This window comes from Gopherus flavomarginatus, chromosome 17 (genome assembly GCF_025201925.1).
Source record: "Gopherus flavomarginatus isolate rGopFla2 chromosome 17, rGopFla2.mat.asm, whole genome shotgun sequence".
Classification (NCBI taxonomy): Eukaryota; Metazoa; Chordata; order Testudines; family Testudinidae; genus Gopherus; species Gopherus flavomarginatus.
The window spans coordinates 13,789,363-13,814,815 of NC_066633.1; the positions used below are offsets into that span (position 1 = coordinate 13,789,363).

Consider the following 25,453-nt stretch of genomic DNA (forward strand, 5'->3'; position numbering starts at 1 on the left):
GCTAGTTGCATGTCAGATGATTATACTGTTAAGGGCACTGGTGACTGCTTATGCGTTCCAGGAGATTGAGTGCATGGCAGATTTGTGCATAAGAAATGAGGAGGGGCAGGGGAACAATTGGAAAGGCACTTTATGCAGGTGATCATGGCAAACACTAGCAACTTAACATAAACCTAATGTTGCAAAAGCACAGCTATGCTAGTGTTGTAACTGCATGTATTTACAGAGTACAAAATAGGAATTGCTGCAGTGATTCCTGTTTGCCTCTGAAGGCAAGAAGACAGGGGTGAGTTCTCACCCATATCCCTGAAGAGGATGCTGAAGGTATAACGTGTACACTCCTTGCTAGGGTGACCAGATAGCAAGTGTGAAAAATTGAGACATAAAAGCCCCTGATATCGGATGGTCCTGATAATACTGGGACGTCTGGTCACCCTGCCTCCTGCACAAGTAGGAAAGAATCCCAGCAATGCCCTTGATGCAAGCCCACTGCTGTGACTTTAGAAACAGTTTGCATCCTTCATTGCTTAGTGAAGCTTGGAGTGATTAATTTAGCAAGCCTGATCAGGTAGAAACTGCCTAACTATCATTGTTCCTGTTATCACAGAGGAGATGGGGATAACTGTCAGGAATTATCATAGGAAGAAGAGAGCCTTCCAGCTCTCCAAACTGTTTTATGGAGGCTGTGAATTCCACTGGTCAGGGATTATCTGCTTGGGGGAAGCCTGGATCAGCTATTTAACACTGATCTGTTGACATGCTAGAGGTGTTTGTCTATCTTTAGCCTACAAGTTGAATATGGGGCCCCATCTGTGTCCTTTACAACTGTCATATGACTGTCTGCAGACTAGGAACACGGTGGGCATATCTCTAAGGTCACTGTGGTTCAGGTTTTCATTTTATTTTTTTTAGACTCTCAGGAATAATCCTGGGTTGCCCTGGGACCAAAATTGACCAATTGGGTGTTTGTCTGACTTTAACCTTAAATGTAGTGGCCAAGTGTGTGTAGCTACATATAGGGTTTAAAACTAAATGATGTACCTTGATTTAAAAGCATCTGAGTGAGGCTAGCTTCCATAGGTTTAAGAAATATTGGAATAAATTTGGCTTAGCATGTTCCCTTTGAAATACTTTCACTGAGAACCTGCCTTACAAATTAATGTTAGGTATGGGTAATTGCAGGACTTGTTAAAGGGTCTGACATGTGGGAGTCCAGAACTGAGGTCTATTACAATAATAGCCAGCCGCTGTTTGCATAGAGAATAACTAGCATTATAATCCAAAAGGGAGGTGAAGTAGAGAATGTGACTAGACTGAGTTACTTGGTGCTGGTCACTGTTGGCTCTTGTAATTTGTGCAAGGCAACTAGCAAGTGTGGTGTAGACCAGGAACTGACTGACTTGAATAATTGCTCTGTGCAGGCTGGCTTTCTCCTGCCTGATTAACAAGTAGCGCTGTGCCCACGTGCAGGGCAGGCTATATGCTATTTCCTCATGCTGGAGTGAGTTGAGGTGTGAAAGCTAAAGTTCCCTATCTTTTGCCAGTTGCTTGGGCTAGATTCCCATCTCAATGTAAGCGCTCTGTCTTGTCTGCTGTCCTATAAGAAACCTTTGCTGTTCAATCTGCATCTCCCAGGGACCTTGTACAGTTCAGGTCTACCTAAGTGTATAAGCTGCAGGGTGGCTAAACCAGTTCATGCTGGCATCATAGCAGCTTTTATTGCTAACACTGTCCATGGGAGATGGACTTCGGTTTGGTAACAGGCTCTTGCTGGCTGGGATTGGTTATTACCAATGGTGGTTTTCCTTTTCATGCACTGGGGGAGGAAGAAAACTCTGCTTTTAACTAAAAGCTTGGATTGGGAGGGGGAAAATCTGATTGAGGTTCTATGATCCTCCTGCCGTCCTAGTGCTTTTATCTGAATCTCAAACAGAGGCACTAAGCAATTGTAATCTATGGCATAGGGTGTTGTATATTACTACAGGTCTGACACTTAACTAGCTAGATATCAGTTGCATAGGTATGAGTAATCTGGTCTATGTGACTGACTTGTGAAGACATGTGCCTGGAATCAGTTTGGCCTCTCCTTCCTGCCCTCCATTTGCTACACACAAACACACATGATTGGCACAGTTGCATGCTGATCACTTCCTGGGTAAAGCTGAACCCAGTTTGGAGGAGAACTTTTCTTGATGCTGCATGTGCGTCCCACTGTCTGTCTAGCTAACTGATTAGTGTTACATAAAGGGAGTGTCTTGAAGAAGAAAGATGGGGTAAACAGATCTGAATGAACGAGGAACTGACATTGTTTTGATGTCTTCAAAACAGAAAATTGTGAAAGCTGGAGACAAGGACCTGGATGGGCAGCTGGACTTTGAGGAGTTTGTTCACTATCTCCAAGATCATGAGAAAAAACTGAGGCTGGTCTTCAAGAGCTTGGATAAAAAGAATGATGGTGAGGCTCTTTCTAATAGTCCTAGAGGATCAGTGGCCTCTGCAGGTCAACCTGAAACTTCTTTGGGTAAATGGTGTCTGGGCTCACTGGCTTCTATCTTTGCAGGCCGTATCGATGCCCAGGAGATCATGCAATCCCTCCGGGATCTGGGAGTCAAGATCTCTGAACAGCAGGCTGAGAAGATCCTCAAGAGGTGAGTTTTCAGCTGGCTTCTACACCTCAGCTTCTACATAGGAAATGTAGAAGGAAGTGTAAAGAGTGATCTTACCTCCTCTTCGCTCCCTGTATGCACTCCTAATGACTGCAGCTCTCCCTCCTCAGACCTATCGCTTCTCACTGCATTTTTGAATCTTCTATGTATTGAAAACTATAATGCACTATGGAGGCTGAAGAACTGCCACCCATTTGCTCAGTCTGCTTGAATCAAATGGGGGCAGGGGGGAATAAAGAGCAAGAACATTGGTCAAATAGAATGAATAAGAACAGTGACTTGTGATGCTGGATCAGACCACTGGGCTATAAAGATGGTATTCTGTCTCCAGCATGGCTACCATCTGATACTTCCAGGGAGGTGGGAAGTCCATCTATGCACAATCCTCTTCTAGGTTCTGAGGAGTTCAGTTCCCCCTTCCCCATTCCATAGAATGAATGGAGAAGAATGCTTGTAGCTCTCACGTCAAGATCTCAGAGCCTTGCAGTTAAAGATCCTTCAGTAGCCTACTGTGGAGAAAGGCATGCACTTGATCATACCGACATCCCATGTGCCTCTACCGTGTCACCCACAGCTTGCTGCTCTGGAGACTGACTGTTTACTTACTATACCGAAATGCTTAGCACTATGCATGTGGCACTAATACTGTAACAGTCACTTATTTGTCCTGTTTTTCCTCTTTCCTTTGCCATCCTACCCTCTGTCTGTTTGCCTGTCTGTCAGAATAAGGACAGGCCATTTCTGGGGTCCTGTCACCTAGTAAGTACCTGTGTAACTTTAGTCTCTGCCAGTTCCTTATCTTCTCTGCAGTGCCAGAGTTTTTGTTTTATTTTTTTGTTTTGTTCTAACCATGGTGGGAGGGGGGCACAACAAATCCTTTGGTGTGGCTAGTGGGGAGGGAAAAAATGAGGCATATTTCCCCTACTGTCTGCATGGCTTGGGAGGAGAGGATTCCCTAGCAGTGTCTTGTACCTTTCAACCCTTGTAACACTTTCCAGTAGTTGCCCTGTGAAGGTTTCTACTTCGGGGTGAGGGGATGAGCCCTGAATAACCGCGGGGGAGGTGAGGAGGAGTTTTTCCCTCAGTGGGGCCATGCACCCATCTCCTGTTCATTTGTTTGTAATACACTTTTTTTTGAAGCATGGATAAAAATGGAACTATGACAATTGACTGGAATGAGTGGCGAGACTATCACCTGCTGCACCCAGTGGAGAACATTCCTGAGATCATCCTGTACTGGAAGCACTCAACGGTAAAAGAAAAAAATTCCTCCGCCAAAGCAGACCTGATTCTTCCCCAATTTCTTGATAAGAGTGCCACTTCCCAGTAGCACGTACCAAGTCCCCATCATTCTCTTGGTTCAGTAGCTGCCTTCTAGCTCTAGAAGCTTGGTCACTTCCTGCTTCTTATTTTTGTTTGATATATCCTTGGCATAGCTTCTGAAGTCCCTGGCACAGGTGACAACTGGACCTTCTGAGGGAGGGGAGAGCGAGCGAACAGGTTGACTTGGATCACAGCTCTGAGAGCTCAAACCAGTTCCTGCTAGTTCAGGACTTGCCAATACCAGGAACTGATACGACAGGTATCAGCCCTTCCTTGATATGTTTATTCAGTGCTTTTTATAATGAGAGCAGACTGGCTGAGCACCAGAAGGTTCCAAAAGTTACCTACCTTTTTCCACACCCCACTGCCCTTGGTTAGTCACTTTGATCATTAAAGTTAGGCATTTTGTATTGGGGCAGCCCAGAGGGTTGGCAGGTCCCCAGCCTCCTGAACTGGAGTCATTAAAATGTGAAGGGTCCCCATGTCCTATCAAATCATGAATGGTATGGAGGAAGTATCATTTATCTCTCACATAACCCCTAGTTCTTGTGTTAGCTGATGAAATTAATAGGCAGCAGATTTAAAACAAACAAAAGGAAATGCTACTTCACGCAACACTGTCAGCCTGTGAAACTCGTTGCCATGGGATGTTGTGAAGGCCAAAAATTATAAGTGAGTTAAAAAAAAATTAGAGAAGTTCATGAAGGATAGGTCTATCAATGGCTGTTAGCCAGGATAGTCAGGGACTCAATCTCGTGCTCTGAGTGTCCTTAAACCTCCAAATGCCAGAAGCTGGGAGTGGATGACGGGGGTTGGGTCTTTTGAAATTGCCCTATTTGTTCATTCCTTCTGCAGCATCTGGCACCAACCCCTGTCAGATACTATCAGACTGGTTTGACCCAGTATGGCTATTGTTACATGGTGATGATTTGCATGTTCTCTGGCACTGCCAGTTCCTTTATTGTGTGTGGTCAAACATATCAGCTGTGACTTGCAAACAAACTGGGAATTTGAATAGTAAGCTCATGTTCAGTGCTTTACAGCTATTTATTTAAGTACTCAAGCCAAGGGAAGTTGTAGGTGACTGACAGCGGGATCTCTGGGGACGTGACAGGAAGCTACTTACCTAACTCTATCCTTCCAAGCACTTCTCAACACCATGTTCCTTCCTTTGCAGATCTTTGATGTGGGAGAAAATCTGACAGTCCCTGATGAGTTCACAGTGGAAGAGAGGCAGACGGGCATGTGGTGGAGACATCTGGTTGCGGGTGGAGGTGCAGGTGCAGTGTCCAGAACCTGCACGGCTCCACTGGACCGGCTGAAAGTGCTCATGCAGGTAGGGCAAAAAACAAAGATAACTTTGTTTTATCAAGGTGCACATGCTGCTTCCCTTAGTGCACTGGTCCATTTAAATGGATCCTAGCAGCAGACCTGAAACTCTGTCCAGACAAGTGACTGATTCTGGTTGGACTCAGTCTTATTACTTCCACATTGTTGTGTGGCCGCTTTTTGGTCTGTACCAAATATCATTTCTAGCCATGTAAAAGCCATTCTTGACCTGTTAATTGTCACCATGATATGAAAACTTTAGGAGCTGAGCAGATGAGAGAGCCATCACTGGTCCTAGCTAGACCACCTTGTACCCGACAGCCTTGGGGAACTTACTGCCATGGAACTGGTTCAAGAGGATTCACTGATTGAGAACCGGGCCTTGGAAATGACTGAGTTGACTTGTTGGCAGGTCTCCTGGCTCCAGGTTCACAGGGCAGAGAAGTGTAATCAGTGTTAAAAGGCAGAGTTACGCAGCAGGGATTTTGGACTTTGCTTAGGCAGGCAATTAGCAGTGACTATCCCTGTCTTTTAGCTGAGAAGCCTCTTCTACCTGTACCAGAGCTCATGGGGGGTGTCTGTGCAAGAATTCTTCCCTCCTCTTCCTGCTGTGATGGGCTGGGGCTCAGGTGGATTAATCAGTTAACTGATCTCAGATTTAAAACCCAAAAATGCCTTCCCCCCCCTTTTTCTAAATGTAATCTGGGAAGGGTTAAAGCTCCCTAAATCTCTGGGTAGATAAGAAATGCCCTTTGTCCTAGGATTACAGGCAGCTGTGGCAATCAGGACTAGCAGCAATCAGAATTTTCCCCCTTCCTCCCTGCCAGGTCCATGCCTCCCGCAGTAACAACATGTGCATCGTTGGTGGCTTTACCCATATGATCCGAGAGGGTGGGCCCAAGTCGCTGTGGCGGGGGAATGGCATCAACGTCCTGAAGATTGCGCCAGAGTCTGCCATCAAATTCATGGCTTATGAGCAGGTAAGGGGAAAAGTCATATTGAAGCTTGGACTCAAGGCCATGGAGGGGCAGTCACTTGGATGAAAAGGCTCCAGCTAGAGCCATGTAATGGATGGTAACCCATCAGTCAGGGTATAAATGTATGGTGCCTCTTGGAAGACTGAGGGCAGGCAGAGGGCATGAACTCTATGCCCGTGCCTGGCAAGCTCCTCTCTCCAGTGGTGGGTACAGTGCCTTTCACACCTCACCCCCTGGCAGAGCTGAAGAAATGCGTAGCATGAGGTCACAGTGAAGTAATGGGGTGCATGGTTGGGACAGAGGTGGTGTTCACACTTCCCTCTCTAGCCTGTCGCAGACCCAGCAAGTGAAAAGGGAGGTAGTTTGTGGACCATGCTGAGGAGAGAAGGTGTTATGTAGTCCAGCCAGTCAGACTGTTTTCACTGCGAGAAGCCTCCTTCTATTATAATAAGTTTTTGTTTCTACAGATCAAACGGTTCATTGGCACTGACCAGGAAATGCTGGGAATTCATGAGCGGCTAGTGGCTGGTTCTCTGGCAGGGGTCATTGCTCAGAGCAGCATCTACCCAATGGAGGTGAGGCTGGTGGCTGGCATCCTACTCCATGACATAGGGGAGGGGATGGGGAATCATTAGGTGGAGAAATTGAGGTGTGGTAATGTGAGCTGAATGCCGGCTGTGAGGCAAATTGTGCTGGGTGCTAGAGGCAGCTTTTGTATTGGATGTCCAAGGGCATTGTCTAGTAACGGGGCTCTAGTAATGCACGAAATGGAGTTGCTGATGCTCCCTGTGATGATGTGTTCCCTTCATGGGATTACTGTGACCTGTTCCTGCTCCCAATGCTGTTGTAGGCATTCACAGAGTGTATGCTCTTGTGCTGTTAGGTTCTGAAGACCCGAATGGCCTTGCGGAAGACAGGACAGTATTCAGGCATGCTGAACTGCGCCAAGAACATCCTCTCCAAGGAAGGAATGGCTGCCTTCTACAAAGGCTACATCCCCAACATGCTAGGAATCATTCCGTATGCTGGTATTGATCTGGCAGTCTATGAGGTACGGCGCCTGCCTGGCTTCTGTGGGGCTGGGATATCTCACTTTCGGGACAAGCAGGGAGAGGTCGTGCATGTCGCTAATGTAGGAGTATAAAACCTTCCTGGTTAAATTCTGCACATGCCCCTTGAGATTAACACAAATGGCCTTCGGGGGGGAGAAAATATTTCCAGCACAAGCCTTGTGGCAATCTATGGCCCTGCCCTTTGGATGAGGGAGTCACTGCAGCAAAGCTGCTAACTAGTGTCTTTCACAGATGCTACAGTGGCGACCGCAGCAGCAGCTGCTCAAGAATATCTGACAAGCTAGGATCTTGTCTTCTGCAGTTATTTCTAGCTGACGTTGCATAGATTTCCACAAGCCTCCAACCCCAGCTTCTCTCCTCGTGTGGGCCTGTCTCTTGATGTTCCATGCCCTGCCCTTCTCAGCTAACACCTAACCTATTTCTTCTAGACGTTAAAAAATACCTGGTTACAACGCTATGCTGTAAACAGTGCTGACCCCGGAGTGTTTGTTCTCCTGGCTTGTGGCACCATCTCCAGTACCTGTGGGCAGCTGGCCAGTTATCCCCTGGCTCTTGTGAGAACACGCATGCAGGCTCAAGGTAAGAACTGTTCTGGAATTCCAGAGGAGAGTCTGGACTGCTGCTATATGCGCAGTGAGTGTGGAACTCACTGTGTGTTTCAGTGGAGGTCTGGAAAGTCTTGCAGAATTAAGGCATATTTTAATTTTTCTGTGCAGCTGAACTCTGGGATATCTGTAGGCCAAGGATCAAGAACAATGTGAACTTTATGCCATTCTTGGCACTGGGACCCAGAGCCTCTATAACCAAGTGATTTTTTCCTTTTACCTGTGTGATCTAGTCAGCCCTTGAGCTGGTGTGTGTGGAAATGACAGGCATATGAGGCATGGCCTCATCCTGCCACCTGATCTCTCTCTCTCTCATGTAACTATATGGTCAGTGTAGCTCAAGAGTCTTTGCTCGTATGAGTGCAATAAACAAATCTAACACAGGCCTTTGAGATGGGCATTGTCTTACAACATACCTTAATCCATGCTCTACTATTTCTTGTGGTTTCTGTTGCAGCTTCAGTGGAGGGAGCTCCAGAGGTGACAATGAGTGGACTCTTCAAACACATTCTAAAGACAGAGGGAGCATTTGGCCTCTATCGGGGTCTGGCCCCGAACTTCATGAAGGTGATCCCAGCCGTAAGCATCAGCTACGTGGTTTATGAGAACTTGAAGATGACCCTGGGGGTGCAGTCACGGTGACCAGGAGACACCTAGGATTCTGAACTCTGAAATCTTGGGCTGTAATCCTGGGGTGTATAGCCATCTCTCATTCTGTGAATGTGTCGACACTAAGCTGACTAAGCAAAGCTGTGAAAATCCAGTTGTGTGTGAGTCAGGATGGAGAGGATTTGGTGTCCTTTACCATCTTGCTACTCAAGATCTCTGCTTAAACCATCAAGTGGTCCTGCAAGCATACAGGGGACCAATTGGGAGACCAGGGGATCAACTGCTGCTTGTCTCAAGCTGCAAGTTTGACGCCAGTTTCCAGCAGCCTAGTAGAGCGGGGATCTTACATGTAGAAATAGAGCTGCTGGCCTGGAGATATGTAGCAACTTTTGACATGCTGAAGGAGCTTCTTTTTCCATTCAGTTTAACCTCCTACCTGTTTAAAATTGTACAAACTTTGTGTTGGTGCTGCCACCACAGACTTATTTATTATGTTTACATGTATTTCTTTTGGTAGGAGACAGTCATGTTCTGCTTCCAAGACTCTGACATGAAATGTACTTTAAACTGTACCAGTTTTGGGGGCTGGTGAGCAGTGGTTCTTCCACTCCAGGCTGGCCTAAGTAACCTTCAGCCTGTGAAGAATTAGGATTATTTATTTTTATCAGTCAGATCAAATCTCTCTCATAAACCTGCTAACAAGATGCATTTACTAACAGAAGCAGCAGACTAGAGCCTGCTCGCCTGCATTGCTGCATGCTAGGTGGATTTGTCGTTCATGCCCAGCAGAGGTTTGGAAAGGGGAAAACTAGAGAGCCCTGAATGGACTGTTGCCTTGATGCATGGCTTCACTGAATAACTGACTGTACTCTGTACTCTTGTCCATCTCTGTAGCTGGGCTTCTGGCACAGCATGGGAGAAGGCTCTGCAGCCTGCATGGTACTCTGAACAAGGTTCTGCTTGATGCCAAGGGGGGGACGACTGACCCTTTCCAAACCCTGCAGCTAAGCCGCTATTTATCCCTCTTTAGATCTCTTTGTAGACTGGAGTTAGGGTTTGCATTTGAGGGCTAAGGAATCCCCAGGCTAGGAGTAATGTAGGAAGGGATGTTAGCTGACATTGAGAGGAAGTCGGGTTCATCAGGGGTTTGAAGATGACTGCTTGCTTTTTCTCCCAGAGGGTGCTTTTCATAGGTGGAAGGGAAGGGAATGGCTTTAAAATTTCTCTGACAGTATTATGGGCTATTTCAGTCTATAGGATCAGGCTTCTGGGGCCCAGGAGATCCTCCTCCAACTTTTTGATTTGGGGCAAAATGGACCAGTGTCACATTCCATTCATGTCATACTGCTTAAATCATATTTATTTTGTATTTATTTGAACAGAGTTACGTAAACTATTTTTATAGGCTTGTTTAAATATTGTTACTGTCCTTGTATTTCTCCTGTTTAAAGTTCTGTATTATTTTCATTTGCACCTTTACCATCACACAGCTCAGTAGCAGGGGGAGACACTGAGGTCACTAGTGTTCTCTAAAGCTTGAGCTGCTCTTTTTATATCTGGGCTGGTTATTGGAGGGCCTCAGTCAGTCAAGAGAAATTCCCTGTAGCAATAAGCCGTAGAAGGGAGGGGAACTGATTAGCTAGGAAACAGTCCACTGGGACAAGGGATGCGGAATGGTGTATTTTGAGGCTTGCCTTGCTGTGGAATCGCCTCGCATGTGTGTGACAGAGAGGATTTCCTGTGGATGGCTCAAGCTGGGGAAATGGAAGGTCTGTGTATGTTGATGTCTCAATGGCTAATTGAGAAAGGGTTGATTTGGAATTTTTGTGGGAGAGGTAAAAAATCTCAGGGATTTAAAAATAAGACAAGTTGCCAGTTTCAAGAAATGTGGAAGGAAACTTGCACTTGGACAGAAGCTGCTGCAGTTCTGTTTGAAGGCGAGTAGGCAGACCTGCTGCTGAGTCCCAGTGCTCCTCACACACACGTGCACTATGCAGAAGTTTGTGGGAATGGGAAGGGCTTCGTTAGGCACTCCTGGCAGTTGCTCAGAGTGTGACAGGCTTTGGCAGTATGGGGAACCTTCAGTCCTCAGGTACTTTCTTTGCTGTCTGTTCTTGCCAGATGGAAATCTAACTTTGTACCTGGATTAGTGACATGATTTTTTTTTTTCACCTCCTCCTTTGAGACCAACTATTAATTCTGCAGTGGCTCCTTCCTACCAGTGTGGCCTAATGGGAATATTCAGAATACAAAAATCAATGCAAAATGTGACTGTCTTTGTAGTTGTAACTGCAAGTTGTCAGAACACAAATCTAACCAATGAGATTCCTCATGGAGGGAACAGTCTGCTAATAAAGGTCTATCAAAGTTACCATGTGCCTGTCTTTCTCTGTGTGCGCACCACTGGTGCTGTGTGAGTGACTGTGGCCAATTTTTTTCTAAACCCCCTTTTCTTCACTGAGGGTAATTGACAGCAAGACTGTCAGAGCAGAATCCCCTTTGAATCCTAATTCAAGGGAACACCTGAGTATAACCAGAACTAAATGTTTACTGTGGCAATGAGAATGAGTCAGGCATATCCCATTACTAATCTATTGTCTGTGCGGTGGGTGCTGGCGAATCCCGGTTCTCATTCTGTTCAATAGCTGGATCTTTTTTCTGCGTAGAGGATCTGTAGTTTCTTGTATTTAGTCTGACTGCATCCTCGAGGTATCGGCACTTGGGTTTTAAAGGACATTGTCCTGATGTGCTTTTTTACAGTGCCCATTAACAATGAAGTGCTCTATGTGCATACCCTGGCAGACGATTCAAGTATGGTAGCTAGTGCAGAACATAGCCACCCACTTGCTTAGTAAAATTAATCACGGGGACCATTTTACACTAGTCCTCCAAGGACCACACTGTGTATGGTTCCTATGTATTTCCAGATGTTCAAGGAATTTCTATTCATTTGTAAAACCTTAACAAGGTTGTATCCTAAGTATTTGAGAAACTACCTTTTGCAGTTGCAATCAGCTGAGGCACTTGAGTTAGAATTCCCTAGATTGGATCCTCTAGTCTAAAGGCTGGTGGCAATTACCGGTGGAGTGTGTTACTGAGTTAATGGTCTCCTGTTGGGCACTCAGAGCCAAACTCTGATCTTTTGGGGCATGGTGCTAAGCCAGCCTGTCACAGTCTGGTAGAGGTGTGTTTTTAATTGTGGGACTGTCCCTGAGATCATGAGGGGCACATCTGAGAGATGATAACCTCTACAATTCCATTTTCACTATAGGAACCACTCATGAACCTATTCTGCCTCTCCCCTATTGAGAGAAATGAAGGAACAAAACTGATTGAAATCTCAGTGCTCACTAAATACCTACCAACCTAGAACTAGGAGGGATTAGCTCTGAGGAGAGGGGATTTACTTTCTACTCCACCTCTTCCTTGCATTTCTTATGATCTTCCTCCTCTTTGAGATGAAACAGGTTAGTTAAAACTGGACTGAACTGGAACTAAGGCAATCTGAGTTCAATTCCTGGCTGTCACAGGTGAGTCACTCCATGGTGAGTCATTTAATCTGTACATTTTAGTTGGCTCAAGAACAATAAAACTTCCCACTTGATAGGGCTGTGACATTACATTAATGAACTGATGTGAGGTGCTTACGTAAGGCTGCCCAGGGGTTCTCTGGGAAAGCCTGTAATAAAGAGCTCTACAGAAGGGACACTGCTACTTGATCATTTCTGGTTTTGGTATGCTGGAGTTACTGGGAATCAGGCTGCTCATGACATCCCACCTATCGAAACAATTCCACTTCTGAATGATGGAACCCCCACTGGTGTAGGCTCAGAGATCTGACATGGTCATTGTGTTTGCTAACATAGCGATCAGCCAGTTTCCCTGGCCCATTCTACTAGGACCTTGAAATGGGCAAACATCCTTTGGAGCTGGGATTCTAATTCACATCTGAATGTTAAAACTGCCCTCTGTTTCCCATTTGGTGCTGTTGAACCACCAGTGTAAAACTCAGTGCTTTGAGCCAGCAGTGAAGAAATGTCCAAGTTTCGTGATGGTTTGCAACCATGGTTACTGCCATTTGTCCAGCATGTGGAAAGTTGGCCTATTAACTGTCCGTTTATTTGCAAATAACTAGGCAAATCAAAACTAGCTGTGATCTCTCCTCACTAAATCCTGATCTATCTAGTAGAGCAACTCCCCTGATTGCATCAACAATACACAACAGAAATAATAAGGAAAACTTTTATTTGCTGCAGAGGTAAAGTGGTCAGTTGCTGATGTCCAGCTGTGCTAGCTTCAGAGTTATCCTAGTACTGTAGCTGGGGTCGTCTTGCCTGGGGAATCGTTTGTTTGGTTTCTTTCATTTGGCATAGCTCCTTCTGAGAAAAATATGCAGCGAATACAATTGATGTCAGTATGGCACCAACAGGAGAGAATTCTCCAGAGCAACAGGATCACTTTCTTTTCTTCGTGTTTTGCTCAGCAATAAATTAACCCCCCAAAGGAACTAAGTCACCCTGTTGGGAGAAACTGGGCCTGTGTTAATTGTGTGCTTTACCCATGGTTAATACTGTTACTGTAGCTGTAACCTCTCCTACACCATTCCCTGGATTCTGCTGATCTATGATCATACAACTTTTTTTTTTTCTTCTGGGTGGGATTAGAACTGCAGCTAATAGTTCTTCTAAATCTGTTATATAAAGTAGGAACTATATGTAACAACAGTAATGCTATGCTGTGACCTGTACGTTAAGCATGCCCTAAAGTGAGTATGGGAAAACTAGATGAATTAAAATGGGTGAAATCCCTTTTAGAAGCTCAAGTAATTAGGTAAAAAGTTGTACTCTTAAGAGGTACTGAAGTGAAATCCTCTGTCAACACATTTATTTAACTATGTTAATATTGATGCCCTAGATTGAAAATGTAACATCTTAAAATGTGTTTTGCTTGTCACTACTTCTGCTCTGCTCACTTGCATTTCTTTCAGCCTGGCCAAGAAAAATCAAAGTAGTCAGTCTTAGTTTTGGTATAGTCACTTCCCTTTTAAATTCTTAGGGCTGCAAAGGTTTTGGGTCTCAGACTCTGCAGGGGAATCTTTCTTTCTTTCTTTGAAATCACTTGTGCATCAGAATTTTGAAAGAACAAGACTGACCTGGACTATTCCTATTGGTTTTTCTAAAACTTCTGATTTTTACCAGAACTTAAATTTGGTCCAAATGTAGGGTTGTCCCTTTAAGTTTGCAGCAACCCATAATTAGCTTGTTGGGAACAAGTAGCTACCTCCAGGTGATTGCAAATTGGCTTATAGGGACAGCTGGCTGCTCAAAGGGGAAAGAAGGAGCAAATCTAGACAGGCTTCAGGTTGTCTGTTCTTTCTAGAATTCTGTTCAATTTAGCAGTGGCAATTGTTTCAAAGCTTTACTTTCAGTAGTTTGTTTTCCTTTGACCTTACTTGTCATATGAAAGTGTAGGAGATTCCCCATGAGAAATTCATCTGTTGCTCTGGTGTGGAAGTACTCAAATCCTCTCTGGGACTAGGCTTTCTCTACTAACCTCTAAGTGGTGAGCTGCCTAATGAGACCACCTGAAGCTGGATTCAAGTACTAATTAGGAACAGATATTTCTGAAGAAGCAGAGGAAATGGCACCTGGTCATATATGGGTAAGAGTTATCCCTGCACCACCATTTTGTCTGGAAAAGAATGTATGCCTGCTAGGACTATAAAATTACCTAGAGACCTTAGTTGTTTGGACATAAGCCTCTGAACCTGGTGTGTGTATAAACTAAAACAGGAAAAGGGTCTGGCTCTACTGTCTTGAGCTATGTTCTTATCAAATCTTTCAAATTCCAGCACCCTTGAGCTATTTCTTGAGTGAGAGACCTAAAAAAACCCAAACTTTTATAGGAAGTGGGGTTGGTCATTCAGTAGGGACAGGGAGCGCTCTTCCTTTGGAGTCTGTACTGAAGGAATGCTTTGGAATACAAATAGGGGCAGGAGCATGGATGATGTGCTGTTGAAGAGTTTTGTCATTCAGCTGACACTTTCTGCCAGATCCAGATTGAGATCTGTAGCTTTTAGCTAAATTCTGGACTGAACAACTTTTTCTGGCTAAATTAGCCACTGTAGGATCAGGTAGCTTTGGCGTTCTTCATTTATGTCCTAAACTAGGGGTTTTTCAAATTTTTGGGGCTCAGGATGCATTTGTAAATGTTTATGGCCTATTGTGACCCAATAAATAGTCTGGGGGTAGAGGCCATGGGACTGAGCCATAACTAGACATTTTAGGGCCTGGGGTGAGAGAGCACCCTGATTTTTTTTTTCCCAGTTATTTCCCTCCCTTGATAGGCTGGGTGGCCCGCTTAGGAGAGTAAGGTGGAGGTGGCACTCTCTCTGAGCTGGGGCTGGCCTGACAGAGCTGCCCTCGTGGTTTTGTACCCAGGGTGGCTGCCCCACTTGTCCCACCTGGGTTATGGCCCTGCCCTGGGGTGGTTTTGGTCAGATCCTGCTCCTGGGTGGGAGGGGTCCTGCCTGGCACTCACCTCACAATGGCAGCTCCTGTGCTGTGGGGCTGGCTGGGCTTGACTCTCCGCTTCAGGTATTGCAACCTCTGGGCTTACAGTGCTGCTTAGGTTTGATCCCTCCCGCCTTCCTGACTGGACCAAAGTTGTGTGAGTGGACTTGTGACCTGCCTCATGGGGTTGCAGTGCCACTCACTTAAATGTGGCCTACCCAGACTCCTGGGCCAAACCTTAGTGGTGCTGGGACCCCAGAGCTTGCAGTGCCTGGAGCAGGGAGGCGGGCCCAGCCAACTCTGTAGGACAGGAGCTGCCATGTGATCCTTTAAAACATTCTGGTGACCCAATTTTGGGTTCTGACTCATGGGTTGAGGAAACCCTGTTCTAAACTGCTGTGTAGTATAGCTGTGTGCTGTTAGCAGTTGCCATGTTCTTCCCCACAGATGGCTGCATTTTAGTGATAAGTGAGTTGTTCCTCGAATGTGTGGCTTATAAATTATTCTGATATGAATGATACTATAAATGTAAGATATTATAGATAATGGAAGGGTGGGTCTGTGGCTATATTCTTTTTTTATTTAATTCCTTATCTGAGGGGGCTGGGAGGTGGTGATTGGGTTTGATCTTTACAAACCACACATTTTTAGTGCCTTGTTGTGTGACTATGCGTGTCCATCAGATGAAGATTTGTTTTCTGGGAGTAAAACTTTCAGATGCACCCAAGTCCCATTTTCAAAAGTGATTTAGACACTTAAGAATCTAAATCCCATTGATTTTACAATGACATTTAGGCTCTTAAATGCCTAGGTCACTTTTAAAAATGGGACTTGGGTGCTTTTGAAAATTTCCCCTGGACTATACATTGCAGTGATCTAAGACTATTCATTTTTTATAAAACTCCTTGTAGCTGAGGCTGGCCCCTTTTGTTCCCTCCCAGCTTCTGAGGATTACAATATTGTTGCATTTGAAGAAGTGGGTTTTTACCCACAAGCTTATGCCCAAATAAATCTGTTCGACTTTAAGGTGCCACCAAACTCTTCATTGTCTTTGTGGATACAGACTAATATGACACCCCTCAGAATATTGTTGTGTGGCATTTAAGATGGGGCCAAGGATGTTTACCGATCCATAATGAGAACTTTACCTTCTGCCATGGTGCATAAATGATTTCCTCTTCATGAAGACCCAGACATTTAGCATGGTCTCTGAATTCCTCCAACTGAGTTTTACTCATGTTTTGGTTCCGGGCTGTTTTAAAAAGGAAGAAATTGCAGCATTAAATATTAGAGAGCAGTTCAGTAGGCTCTCGATGAATATAATTAGTTTAGGCATAGAATTTCCATGTTCCTTACCTACCCTCCCTGTTTCTTCATTCTCTCTGTTTGACACACTTAACCAGGTTGTCCTAGTAAGAGATTCTCTCTCCTCTCCATTCATGTCACTTTATCTGTGCTGTGACGGTTAACCCCCACAGGGTATGTATTTATAACACACTTGTAAAGTTGCACTTCTCTAGTGGCTGGTTCATATAGAGGATAACAGTATACTATTGCTGCTAGCTAATGGTGGTGCTCCTTTAGCTCGTGTAGCGTAAGGCATAATGCTTAATACATAATTGCTTCAGTGCACCACAGCTCTGTGGTATATATTTACTGACAAATGAATCCTCTGATCTTTTGTGCTTATCTTAATTGAAAATACATTCTATGGTTTTATAGAAATATCAGTTTTACAAGGCACCTAATAATCCCTTTGTTAAAATGTGTGCTTCCCACATTTAGCCTATAACTCTTTATCTGCAGCTCTTCTGTCACCGGTGCTCTACTTGCTGAGCAGTGAATCAGAAGTGAACTTCCAAAGCTACTTAAACCCACCATCAGAGCTTCATTTGGGCTAATATGGCTGGAGAGCCTGAATGCAGCTCAGAGGGGCATGACTGTTACTGGCTTGGTGGGTGTAATCCCATTCTTGGATGCTTGAGAGCGGGAAGAACAACTCCCACTTTTCTCCTCAGCTTGGGCATGTGGTGCTCCCCCTCCTCCTTGTTCTGGTGCAGTGGGGGTTCTGTCTGTTGTGAAATACTTTAACTGCTGCCCATTCTTCATGGTCCTGAGGGGGACAGAACTAAAACAATGGGCACTTCAGCCTGCTTGCCATGTGACCCGACCCAGACCTACCAGCTGGGGAAGCCCTGTCCTCGGTGGTCCCTGGTGATTTCATTCCCCCTTCATGGAGGCAGGCTGGTGGCTCACCTGGCCCTCCCTACTACAGAGCTTTTATGAAGGGAAAGGCCCACAAACACACCCCCAGATTTCTGACAGCTTGGCTTAGTAAATTGCTGGACTGAATCCCAGCCATGTCTCGGGGTTGCATAGGCTCTGGGTGAGCTTTTCCCCTCAGCACCGCTTCTTCTGTGGTGCCCCCCACCCCTGCTGGCTACAGAGAGAAGGCATGGGGCCTGTCCCTCCTGTTCCATCCTCCCTGCCCCATTTGTCAGTGCTTGGCTGTCTCTGTGGGCACTAGATTGCAGTTTCCCCTCTCACAGCTCAGTCAGCCTTGAGCCCCACTCCCTCAGGCAGGACTGAGAACACGGGCACCATCTCAGCAGCTGACTCTAGGCAGTGGTTCTTCAGCCCGTCCCTCCCATTCCCCCAAACCACCCCAGCAGAAAAGGAGCCAGGCAGGACTGGAGAGGCTGGCTTCAGTGACGCTCCCCCTCTGTTACGGGAATACAGTGTGTCCAACTCTCACGATATTTGGTATTTGTGTTTCTTGTGAATATTGCCCTTGCGGTGATTTGGCTGCCATCTTCCATTACTCCCAGTAGGATGGAGGCCATAGGCTTCTCTCAGTCAAGATGGCTGCCATTCTCCCTCAGTTTCTGTATGTGGAATTGAGGCTGCCCTGTCAAGATTGTTACCATATCTTTTTATTTTCACTGAGATTGAAGCTGGGCTGCACACTAGGAAGGTGGCCGCTCTAAGGGATCTAGGATTGGGCATGTGGGCAAGAGTCTGAAGGGGCTGGAGAGGGGCAGGAGGTGGCAAGAGACTGAGGAGGGGGGTGCAGAGAGAGAGTGAGTGTGTGGGAGGGACACGGGGGAAAGGGGGAGCCAGAAAGAGGGAAACAGACAGGGGAGGTCAGTATAAGGATGAGAATGGGACAGAAGATGGACGGAGGATGTGGGTGGGACAGGAAGGGAAATGGGAGGAGATGGAGAGGGATAGCATGGCATCCCCTCTCACCCCAAACAATAGGATCTGAGGTAAGTGGAGTTCACTTCTCAACAGCTTTTAGTGTACACAGTGCGGTGGGAGAAAATGGCATCTTAGCTGCACATTTTTGCTTTAGGATTGGTACCCCAAATCAGGATTTGTAGCCCGAGGAAACCCACTGTACACTAAAGAGCCCCAGGCGATGGATTCCATTTGTTCACCCCATGGGCTGACAGGATGTCTCCTAATGTAAAAGTTGTAGGTCACTGGCAGCCAGCAGAGGGCCATCTTGTGCCAGCATTGCTGAGGTGTCCAGAATGTTCCGCAGTGCTCGGCTGATCCCTTCCCTTCCCGAGCCCAGTCAACTAAGGTTCTCCCGAGTGACAGCCCCAGTGCTGGTCCAAGCACCAAATTACACTTGGGCATTGCTCTCTAATGGCCCATATCCTTCACTTGGTCTCCAGTGTCACTTCTGTTAATCATAAAGGCACCCGCTGTAAGTGGGGGTTGGGACTGCCATTATTGTCTGTGCTTGCAAGTTCCCTGTGACTTGCTGAGGGATAGATATTACACAAAGTGCTCGGGGTCCTTAGGCAGTTCTCTGACTGCTCTGGAGGAGTGTGGCACTCTTTGGAAAGTGCTGGGACATTTTTCCTTATGTAGTTGCTTCTGAGCTGGAAGGAGTAAAGAGAAGTTCTACCTTGTGGAGTAGTAGAGTGATCTAGTTGGTGAGGGGGCTTTATAAGTTTCAGTACTGCCAATCCCAAGTGTGAAAAAATAATGAATTAGGCCACTTGAAATCATGAAATTGGCTTACAATCACGTGCTTTTACAAAACCAGTACATTTTGATTTTTTTTTGGTGTGGAATTCTGGTTTTTGAAACTGCAGGGTGCACTTGGGTCATATTTTCAAGCTTTTCTTTGCGACTATGATGGCTACAAACTTTTTTTTAAATGAAAGCTGCGATTTTTAGATATTCCTGTAACTCCAGGAGCTGGGGCTTCAAGAAAACTGCCAAATATCATGAGTGCTGGCAACACTGAAAATTCTGATGTTGTTTTATTATATGGGGGTGAAGCTTCTTTTAGGGATCTGAGGCAAAAATCCATCTGGGGATTGGTCCTGCTTTGAGCAGGGGGTTGGACTAGATGACCTCTTGATGTCCCTTCCAACCCTGATAGTCTATGATTCTGGTCCCTTTCCCCACTTAAAATTAACAGAAGGGAGGGATAGCTGAGTGGTTTGAGCATTGGCCTGCTAAAGCCAGGGTTGTGAGTTCAATCCTTGAGGGGGCTTAGGGATATGGGGCAAAAATCAGTGCTTGGTCCTGCTAGCAAAGGCAGGGGGCTGGACTCAATCACCTTTTGGGGTCCCTTCCAGTTCTATGAGAGAGCTATATCTCCATATATTTATATTTATTCTTCATACCCCCCGCTCACAGCTTCAAGTTATTTTATAATGGGGTTTGCATACCATAAAGATACAATCCTGTGTAGTTCTTTTCCTCCTTATGCAGCTGGTATTGAATAAGGAAAATTTCTTCTGAACTGCTGTTCATGAGCTTCCCCATGGTGCGCTGGTTCTTGGCTTCGCGAGAACACAATCAGGAGTTGGGGAGTAGGTAGTAAGAATATTAAATTCAACCCAATTCTGTGTAACAAGACCCAGTATAAACCTGCAAGAATTGCTAATATTGGACAGTGAGTTTATTGGTCTGATTATAGATGAATACATGTTTTGCTACCATCTGCTCAGGGATCTGATCACGTGTAGAAAAGTCCTATCCTGATGTAGCTTCTTCTGTAGGACCCAGTCCAACTCCTAGCAGTTCAATACAAATTGCAGGCCTTTAGTTTTTTGGTCATCTTTTAGATAATGGCCTGGGATTTTAAGGAGTCAAAGATGCCTGGCTCTTGTCCTAACATGGATGTATGCAACTGGCTCATGATTGATTCCTTGGTGTTTTCAGCCATAAATGGTTGTGCATGGCTCTCTGACTGCTATCTTATTTCTCTGAGAATGGTGCAAAGAACTGCCCCAATGAGGAGGGGATCATTCCAAGGGGGAATCTGTCCCTCAAGTTCTTGGTGGGTTTGGTCACCTGATTTCCCCCCTGTACTGAGGCTTCAAATGTGCAACGAGATGTATCCGAGAAACTAATATATAAACTCCTGACTGCCCACCCCCATCCACTTGCCCTCCTCTATTTAGATAATGATGCCTCTGTGTGCTCTGCTTCCCTCTTGGCATCAGATTCTTACCATACTTGATCAGTGTGGCATTATTGATAGAGACTTCAAGGTAAGTTGAGTTGCTTGAGAGACATTTGTCCCTGCTAAAGAGAGAGAGAGAGAGAGAGGGTGAACAGGCTATAACTAGAGAGGTGAGGTTAAGGATTCTGCTGTCTTGAGACACTTGGAGGCAAATTCTTCCATTAGAGTAGCGAGAGAGTAGTTTTTAAGGTCAGAAGGTACCATTATTAGATCACCTAGCCTTACCTCCTATATAACACCAGTCAGAATTTCATCCAGTTACCCCTGCATTGAGCCTGGTAACTTGTTTGACAAAAGTATATTTTGTTAGATAGGTGTCCAGTCTTGACATGAAGACTCTAAGATATGGAGAGTCCACCACTTCCCTTGGTAGTTTGTTCCACGGGTTAATCACCCTCACTTTGTTTAAAAAAAAAAGGGGGGGGGGCACGGCTTATTACTAATTTGAATTTCCTGGCTTTGACTTCCAGCCACTGGTTCTTGTTATACCCTTCTCTGATAGATTAAAGATTCCTTCAGTGCCTAGCATTTTCTCCCCAGGAAGGTACTTATATAAATTGATGGGAGCTACATGCCTTCGTATAGCTCCTAGTGTCTGTGTGTATTACATACACTGGTGTATTGTGTGGTACATTGGTACACTTATACAAAGTACAAATACTGCAGGGAACTCAGGATATGCACAGTTTCTTCTACCTCCTCTGTGTCTCATATGTGAAACAGAAGAGAGTTTAGTGCCAGACTGATGGCCTCTGTCTATCCACAGGTCAGGGTGAGCACAAGCAACTGAGGAGAGTTGGGCAAACATGAAGAGGTCCTGCCAGGACCATGATAGAACCTGCTGCTTGGAGAGGAGAGATTCAATCTGCAGAGGCCGGCACAAAGCAAGGCAGAGATGAGGGCTGCAATGCATGGCTCGTGGTACAGCCCAATGCTTATAGGTAAGTTTTCACTGTGCATGAACATTCATGGTCTGGCATATACAGCATAAGCAGGCAGGGGACAGTCTGGTACATTAATATAGATGCAGGTTACCTAGCGAGAGACTGATTAGGAGAGCAAGAAAGAATCCAACCTGGCTGCAGGAACCATGGGAGAGGTCAGAAAAACCAAGGGAAAGGGGGAAAAAAACAAACAAACCCCAAAACCAATAGATTCCAAGGCTAGAAGGAACCATTGAGATCATCTAGTTTGACTTGCTGTGTAACACAAGCCATACAACTTCCCTCAAATAATAAAATGGTGGAACTAAATTAAACTCTTGTAGTGCTGTTAGTAGGAGGCTTAGTCAGACATGAGCTAGTGAGGGGAGACAGAGACGTACAAATCACTGGGAAAAAATTTCATAGAGAAACTTTTATCAAATGTTCCCTTGTTCCCTCTTTGTTCAGGTGATGCTAATTGAAACCTTGTGCTGAAAAGTCTATGGAGTAAGGGGGGAAATAGGTGCACAGATGGACAAAGGGAAGAAGAGGAGGCATTGAAGAGTGAACAGTCTTACACTGTGATATGCTGGTTGATGAGTAACTCCCGCTCCTGTTCAGTAGGGTTCACATCAAGATAACCGTTATCTATCAGCACCATTTCCAGCAGGTGAAAGGGGAACTGTGAAGCACCAGCTATGTAGAACCATTTCCCCAGGAGCTGTGAAGATAAAGGGGGCAGGGGAGGAGACTAGAATAAGGGACTCTTATGAAGTTCCAAGAGGGAAAATGAATGACTTGTCTTTACAGTGACAAGTCTTGCTCTCACATTCTGCGGTAGTACTGCGCTTTGCCCCTGTCAGGTTCTCACTAAAACTAGCAAGAGTAGCCAAAAAGAGAGAGAGAAACAGAATTCTTTACAGTGGATAAAAATATTGAATGTGTTGATTTTTCTAAGGTGGCTTTTGGTTTCTGTTTTTTTTTCCCCTTTCACCCTTCTGTCCAGGGCCGTCTCCAGGCATCAGCTTATCAAGCAGGTGCTTGGGGCGGCAACTCTGGAGCGGGGCTGCACTTTAAGGTATTCGGCAGAAATTCGGCGGAGGGTCCCTCACTCCCGCTCGGAGTGAAAGACCTCCCGCTGAATTGCCGCAGATTGCGATTGCGACTCTTTTTTGTTGTTTTTTGGTTTTGGCTGCTTGGGGCGGCAAAACCCCTGGAGCCGGCCCTGCTTCTGTCACTTTTAAATGGTCAGTGAAGTCACATTGTGGGATTTGTTTTGCATTAAAACTTTAACTTATTTTGGAAACTTTTCAAGATTCCCAGGGGAATTTGGTGGGGGGAGAAGAGAATGGGGCTATTACAAAACCCAACGGGACTGAACATATTTATGAATATGTCACAACATATATGGATACTTTCGCATTTTGCATCAGGTCTACTACCAGCTAATATTCGCTATTTATATAGTGACATAATATAGTACTTAAGTATTTACAGTAGTGGTATATTATTTTGGTGGCAAATGTACTTGAATTCAGTGTTTGCTAGGTAGGGAAGTATTCTCCATATTTTACAAATAGAGAAACTGAGGCACAGAAGATGCATAGATAGTTTGTTGTAGAGACAAGAAGAGAATCCAGGTTTCCTGATTCCTAATCCTGTACTTTAATTTTTTTATCTTGGGTTTTATATTTGAGACAGTATTATATTGTGATGTAAACTGTGTGTGCTTCACCAACATAAGACCCAAATATCTTTGTGGATGGTTCCCACTGCCTAGTTCCTTCCTGGTCATTGCATGTAATTGGAGTGTAATCATCAGAAGAAGACAGACCCACTGCAGGGCTTTTCTTACCTTGGATGCTGTAGTGTTGTCTGGGATTTGTGGAAGCAGGAGTTCACAGTGCAGGGGCATAGCGTTGAGGAGATGCGCTAAGCTGAGAACCATAACGATGCAGGCTAGTGCCATGGCTTCTCTTCAAGGGAGATGAGAGAGTGTGGGATGAATCCCCCTCACTGCAACGTCTCAACTGGGGAATCTGTGTATAGAGATTTCTGTGCAACTGTTGAATTGTCCAGTTGTGTCAGGACAAATCTGCTAGGTGCATGTATCAGAGACAGCCCGCTTAGCATTTGTGTGGAGATGAAGCAATGATGTACCTTTCCAGGAAATTGCTCAGATAAAAGCTGCATTGTTTGCACTGCAGTCAGAGCTTTAATTTGGCATGAACACTGACTTTGGGCTGATGCATGTGACGTGCTACTTTAAGATGGTTCTCTGAAATGTACCTCTGAGGGTCTTTGGCTGCACTGCAAAAAGGACGTTGGTATCATGCATTGCAACAGTGAGTGGGCCCCATTACACGTGCACACAGGCTGCGATAGGCTGAACCCTGGCAGGGCTGGAACTCCAGTTCTGTGTCATTACCCTTGCATGTGGCTGACTGGGATTTCCTCCAAAGCACTGAAAAACAGTGACCCAGTACCTGGTTTGTATTTTCCAACCCTTGCATATTCCATCCTTGCAGGGTTCTTTTCATCTGTAACCTGCCTGATCCTGCAGTCCTTCCTCACACTGCTCATGGAGTCAGTGGGAGTGAAACACACACACATGCTGCAGGATGAGGCCATTGGATTATACCCACCCAACCAGTTCAAAGCTGCAATATATAAAAATTAAAAACTTTATTAACTGAGAGATTCTATAATGATTCTTCCCCCCCATTTTAGTCCTTCCGTGAAATCCAGGGGGTCAGTCTGTAGTGGTTCTGGTGATGAGTGGGGCAGCAATGCAGTATAAACACAGAATGCATCTCTGGCTGTGCATATTGGAAGGGATGCGTAATCAAATCAAAGCTCTGCAGCAAACATTTTTGCAACTGGAAGTCTATTGGCTATTTGACACTGATTTCCCATCCTGCTCCTCCATTTTCTTCCCATTGCTAAATCGCTACCTGGATGTAGGACAAAGTGAAACCTTCAAAGCCAAAGAAAACTCTGCTGTCCATAATGAAGTCCAGGTTAGAAGTTGTGGGGTGTGTGAAATTTCTGGTGACAAAGTTTTGAGTTCTCAATTCTCTAGGGGGTAGGGAAACTGAGGCACACAGGGACTGATACTTACCCAAAGTCAAACAGTAAGTCTGTAGGAGAGGCAGGAATAGTCATAAGCACCAAGTCTCCTGATGTCTTGTCTGGTGCCTTGGAATGTTATCCAGGGTTTTATATTTGAGATCTTTGTGATGTAAATTCTGGGAGCTGTGCACCCTGTACATCTGATATGAACACGTTAGTGAACTGTCTTTTCCTTGCAGTTCTTGTCCAGCCTTTGCTTGGATCTGGGGTGTAACTGCCAGAAGAAGCATGACCCTGCATACAGCTTTTCCTACCTCGAATGCTGTGGTGTTATCTGGTATTTGTGGAAGTAGTTTAAAATCCAAAGATTGAGCAGTGAGATGTGCTAAGCAGAGAACAACAGCAATGTAGACCAGTGTAGTGCCGGGGCTTCACTTGAAGGGAGGTGGAATAAAATGCTCTGGCTGAAGTTGCTTATCTGGGCACAAGAATCTATTTTATTCACCCTCATATCTATAAAAATCAGCCAGCCTTTTTTGGGGGAATACATCTACTGGACAAATATATATGTAATGGTCTCATGCCACATTGTATTTGGTTAAGTAATGAGGTGTCTTTCTGAGAAATTTCTGTGATTTTTAAAAAAGTATCTTTTGCATTGAATTCTGCACTTTAATTTGGCGTGAAATAGGCAGCTTTGATGTTTTTCATGTTAGCAGATGAAACAAAACTCAGTGTCATACTGCACTTTTCTGTTCTGACTCCAGTCTTCCAAACCTTATAAAGATTTCCAAACATTAAAAAGAGATGAAACTATAAGATTAAAATGTTCCAAAAACGTCAAAGAAGTTAAAATTCAGTTAGTCACCC

At 45.1% G+C, this 25,453-nt stretch overlaps 2 protein-coding genes across 8 annotated transcripts in view; one reads left to right on the plus strand and one right to left on the minus strand.

The window, feature by feature from the left end:
* Nucleotides 1-10,953, plus strand: part of SLC25A25 (solute carrier family 25 member 25) — a 34,898-nt gene extending 23,945 nt beyond the window's left edge. For 4 of the 7 annotated variants that reach the window (XM_050926921.1, XM_050926925.1, XM_050926927.1 and 1 more), the window contains exons 2-11: nucleotides 2,329-2,455; nucleotides 2,561-2,648; nucleotides 3,390-3,425; nucleotides 3,807-3,918; nucleotides 5,167-5,325; nucleotides 6,146-6,298; nucleotides 6,763-6,870; nucleotides 7,179-7,346; nucleotides 7,797-7,947; nucleotides 8,431-10,953. In XM_050926921.1, coding sequence (XP_050782878.1) covers nucleotides 2,329-2,455; nucleotides 2,561-2,648; nucleotides 3,390-3,425; nucleotides 3,807-3,918; nucleotides 5,167-5,325; nucleotides 6,146-6,298; nucleotides 6,763-6,870; nucleotides 7,179-7,346; nucleotides 7,797-7,947; nucleotides 8,431-8,615 — 1,287 coding nt within the window. In that variant the 3' untranslated portion in view covers nucleotides 8,616-10,953. The remainder of the gene's footprint in view (nucleotides 1-2,328; nucleotides 2,456-2,560; nucleotides 2,649-3,389; nucleotides 3,426-3,806; nucleotides 3,919-5,166; nucleotides 5,326-6,145; nucleotides 6,299-6,762; nucleotides 6,871-7,178; nucleotides 7,347-7,796; nucleotides 7,948-8,430) is intronic. The other 3 variants (XM_050926923.1, XM_050926926.1, XM_050926924.1) reach the window with 1 other exon arrangement.
* Nucleotides 10,954-12,889: 1,936 nt separating this feature from the next.
* On the minus strand, nucleotides 12,890-23,480 carry LOC127036210 (alpha-1-acid glycoprotein 1-like). Its single transcript, XM_050926948.1, has 6 exons — nucleotides 23,367-23,480; nucleotides 22,090-22,232; nucleotides 20,577-20,650; nucleotides 19,789-19,902; nucleotides 16,243-16,346; nucleotides 12,890-12,961 (listed from the first exon to the last, which is right to left on the minus strand). Exons 1-6 carry the CDS (start codon nucleotides 23,478-23,480, stop codon nucleotides 12,890-12,892), a joined length of 621 nt encoding a protein of 206 aa, XP_050782905.1.
* Between the last annotated feature and the right edge of the window lie 1,973 nt (nucleotides 23,481-25,453).

Excerpts from the sequence above, each read along its gene's own strand:
- LOC127036210 (XM_050926948.1), bottom strand. The coding sequence starts at position 23,480 with ATGGCACTAGCCTGCATCGTTATGGTTCTCAGCTTAGCGCATCTCCTC. Across the intron at positions 20,651-22,089 it reads ATCAACCAGCATATCACAGT|CAGGGACAAATGTCTCTCAA; the intron begins GTAAGACTGTTC and ends CTCTCTCTTTAG. Across the intron at positions 12,962-16,242 it reads TTTATGCACCATGGCAGAAG|AAGGAGCTATGCCAAATGAA; the intron begins GTAAAGTTCTCA and ends TATTTTTCTCAG.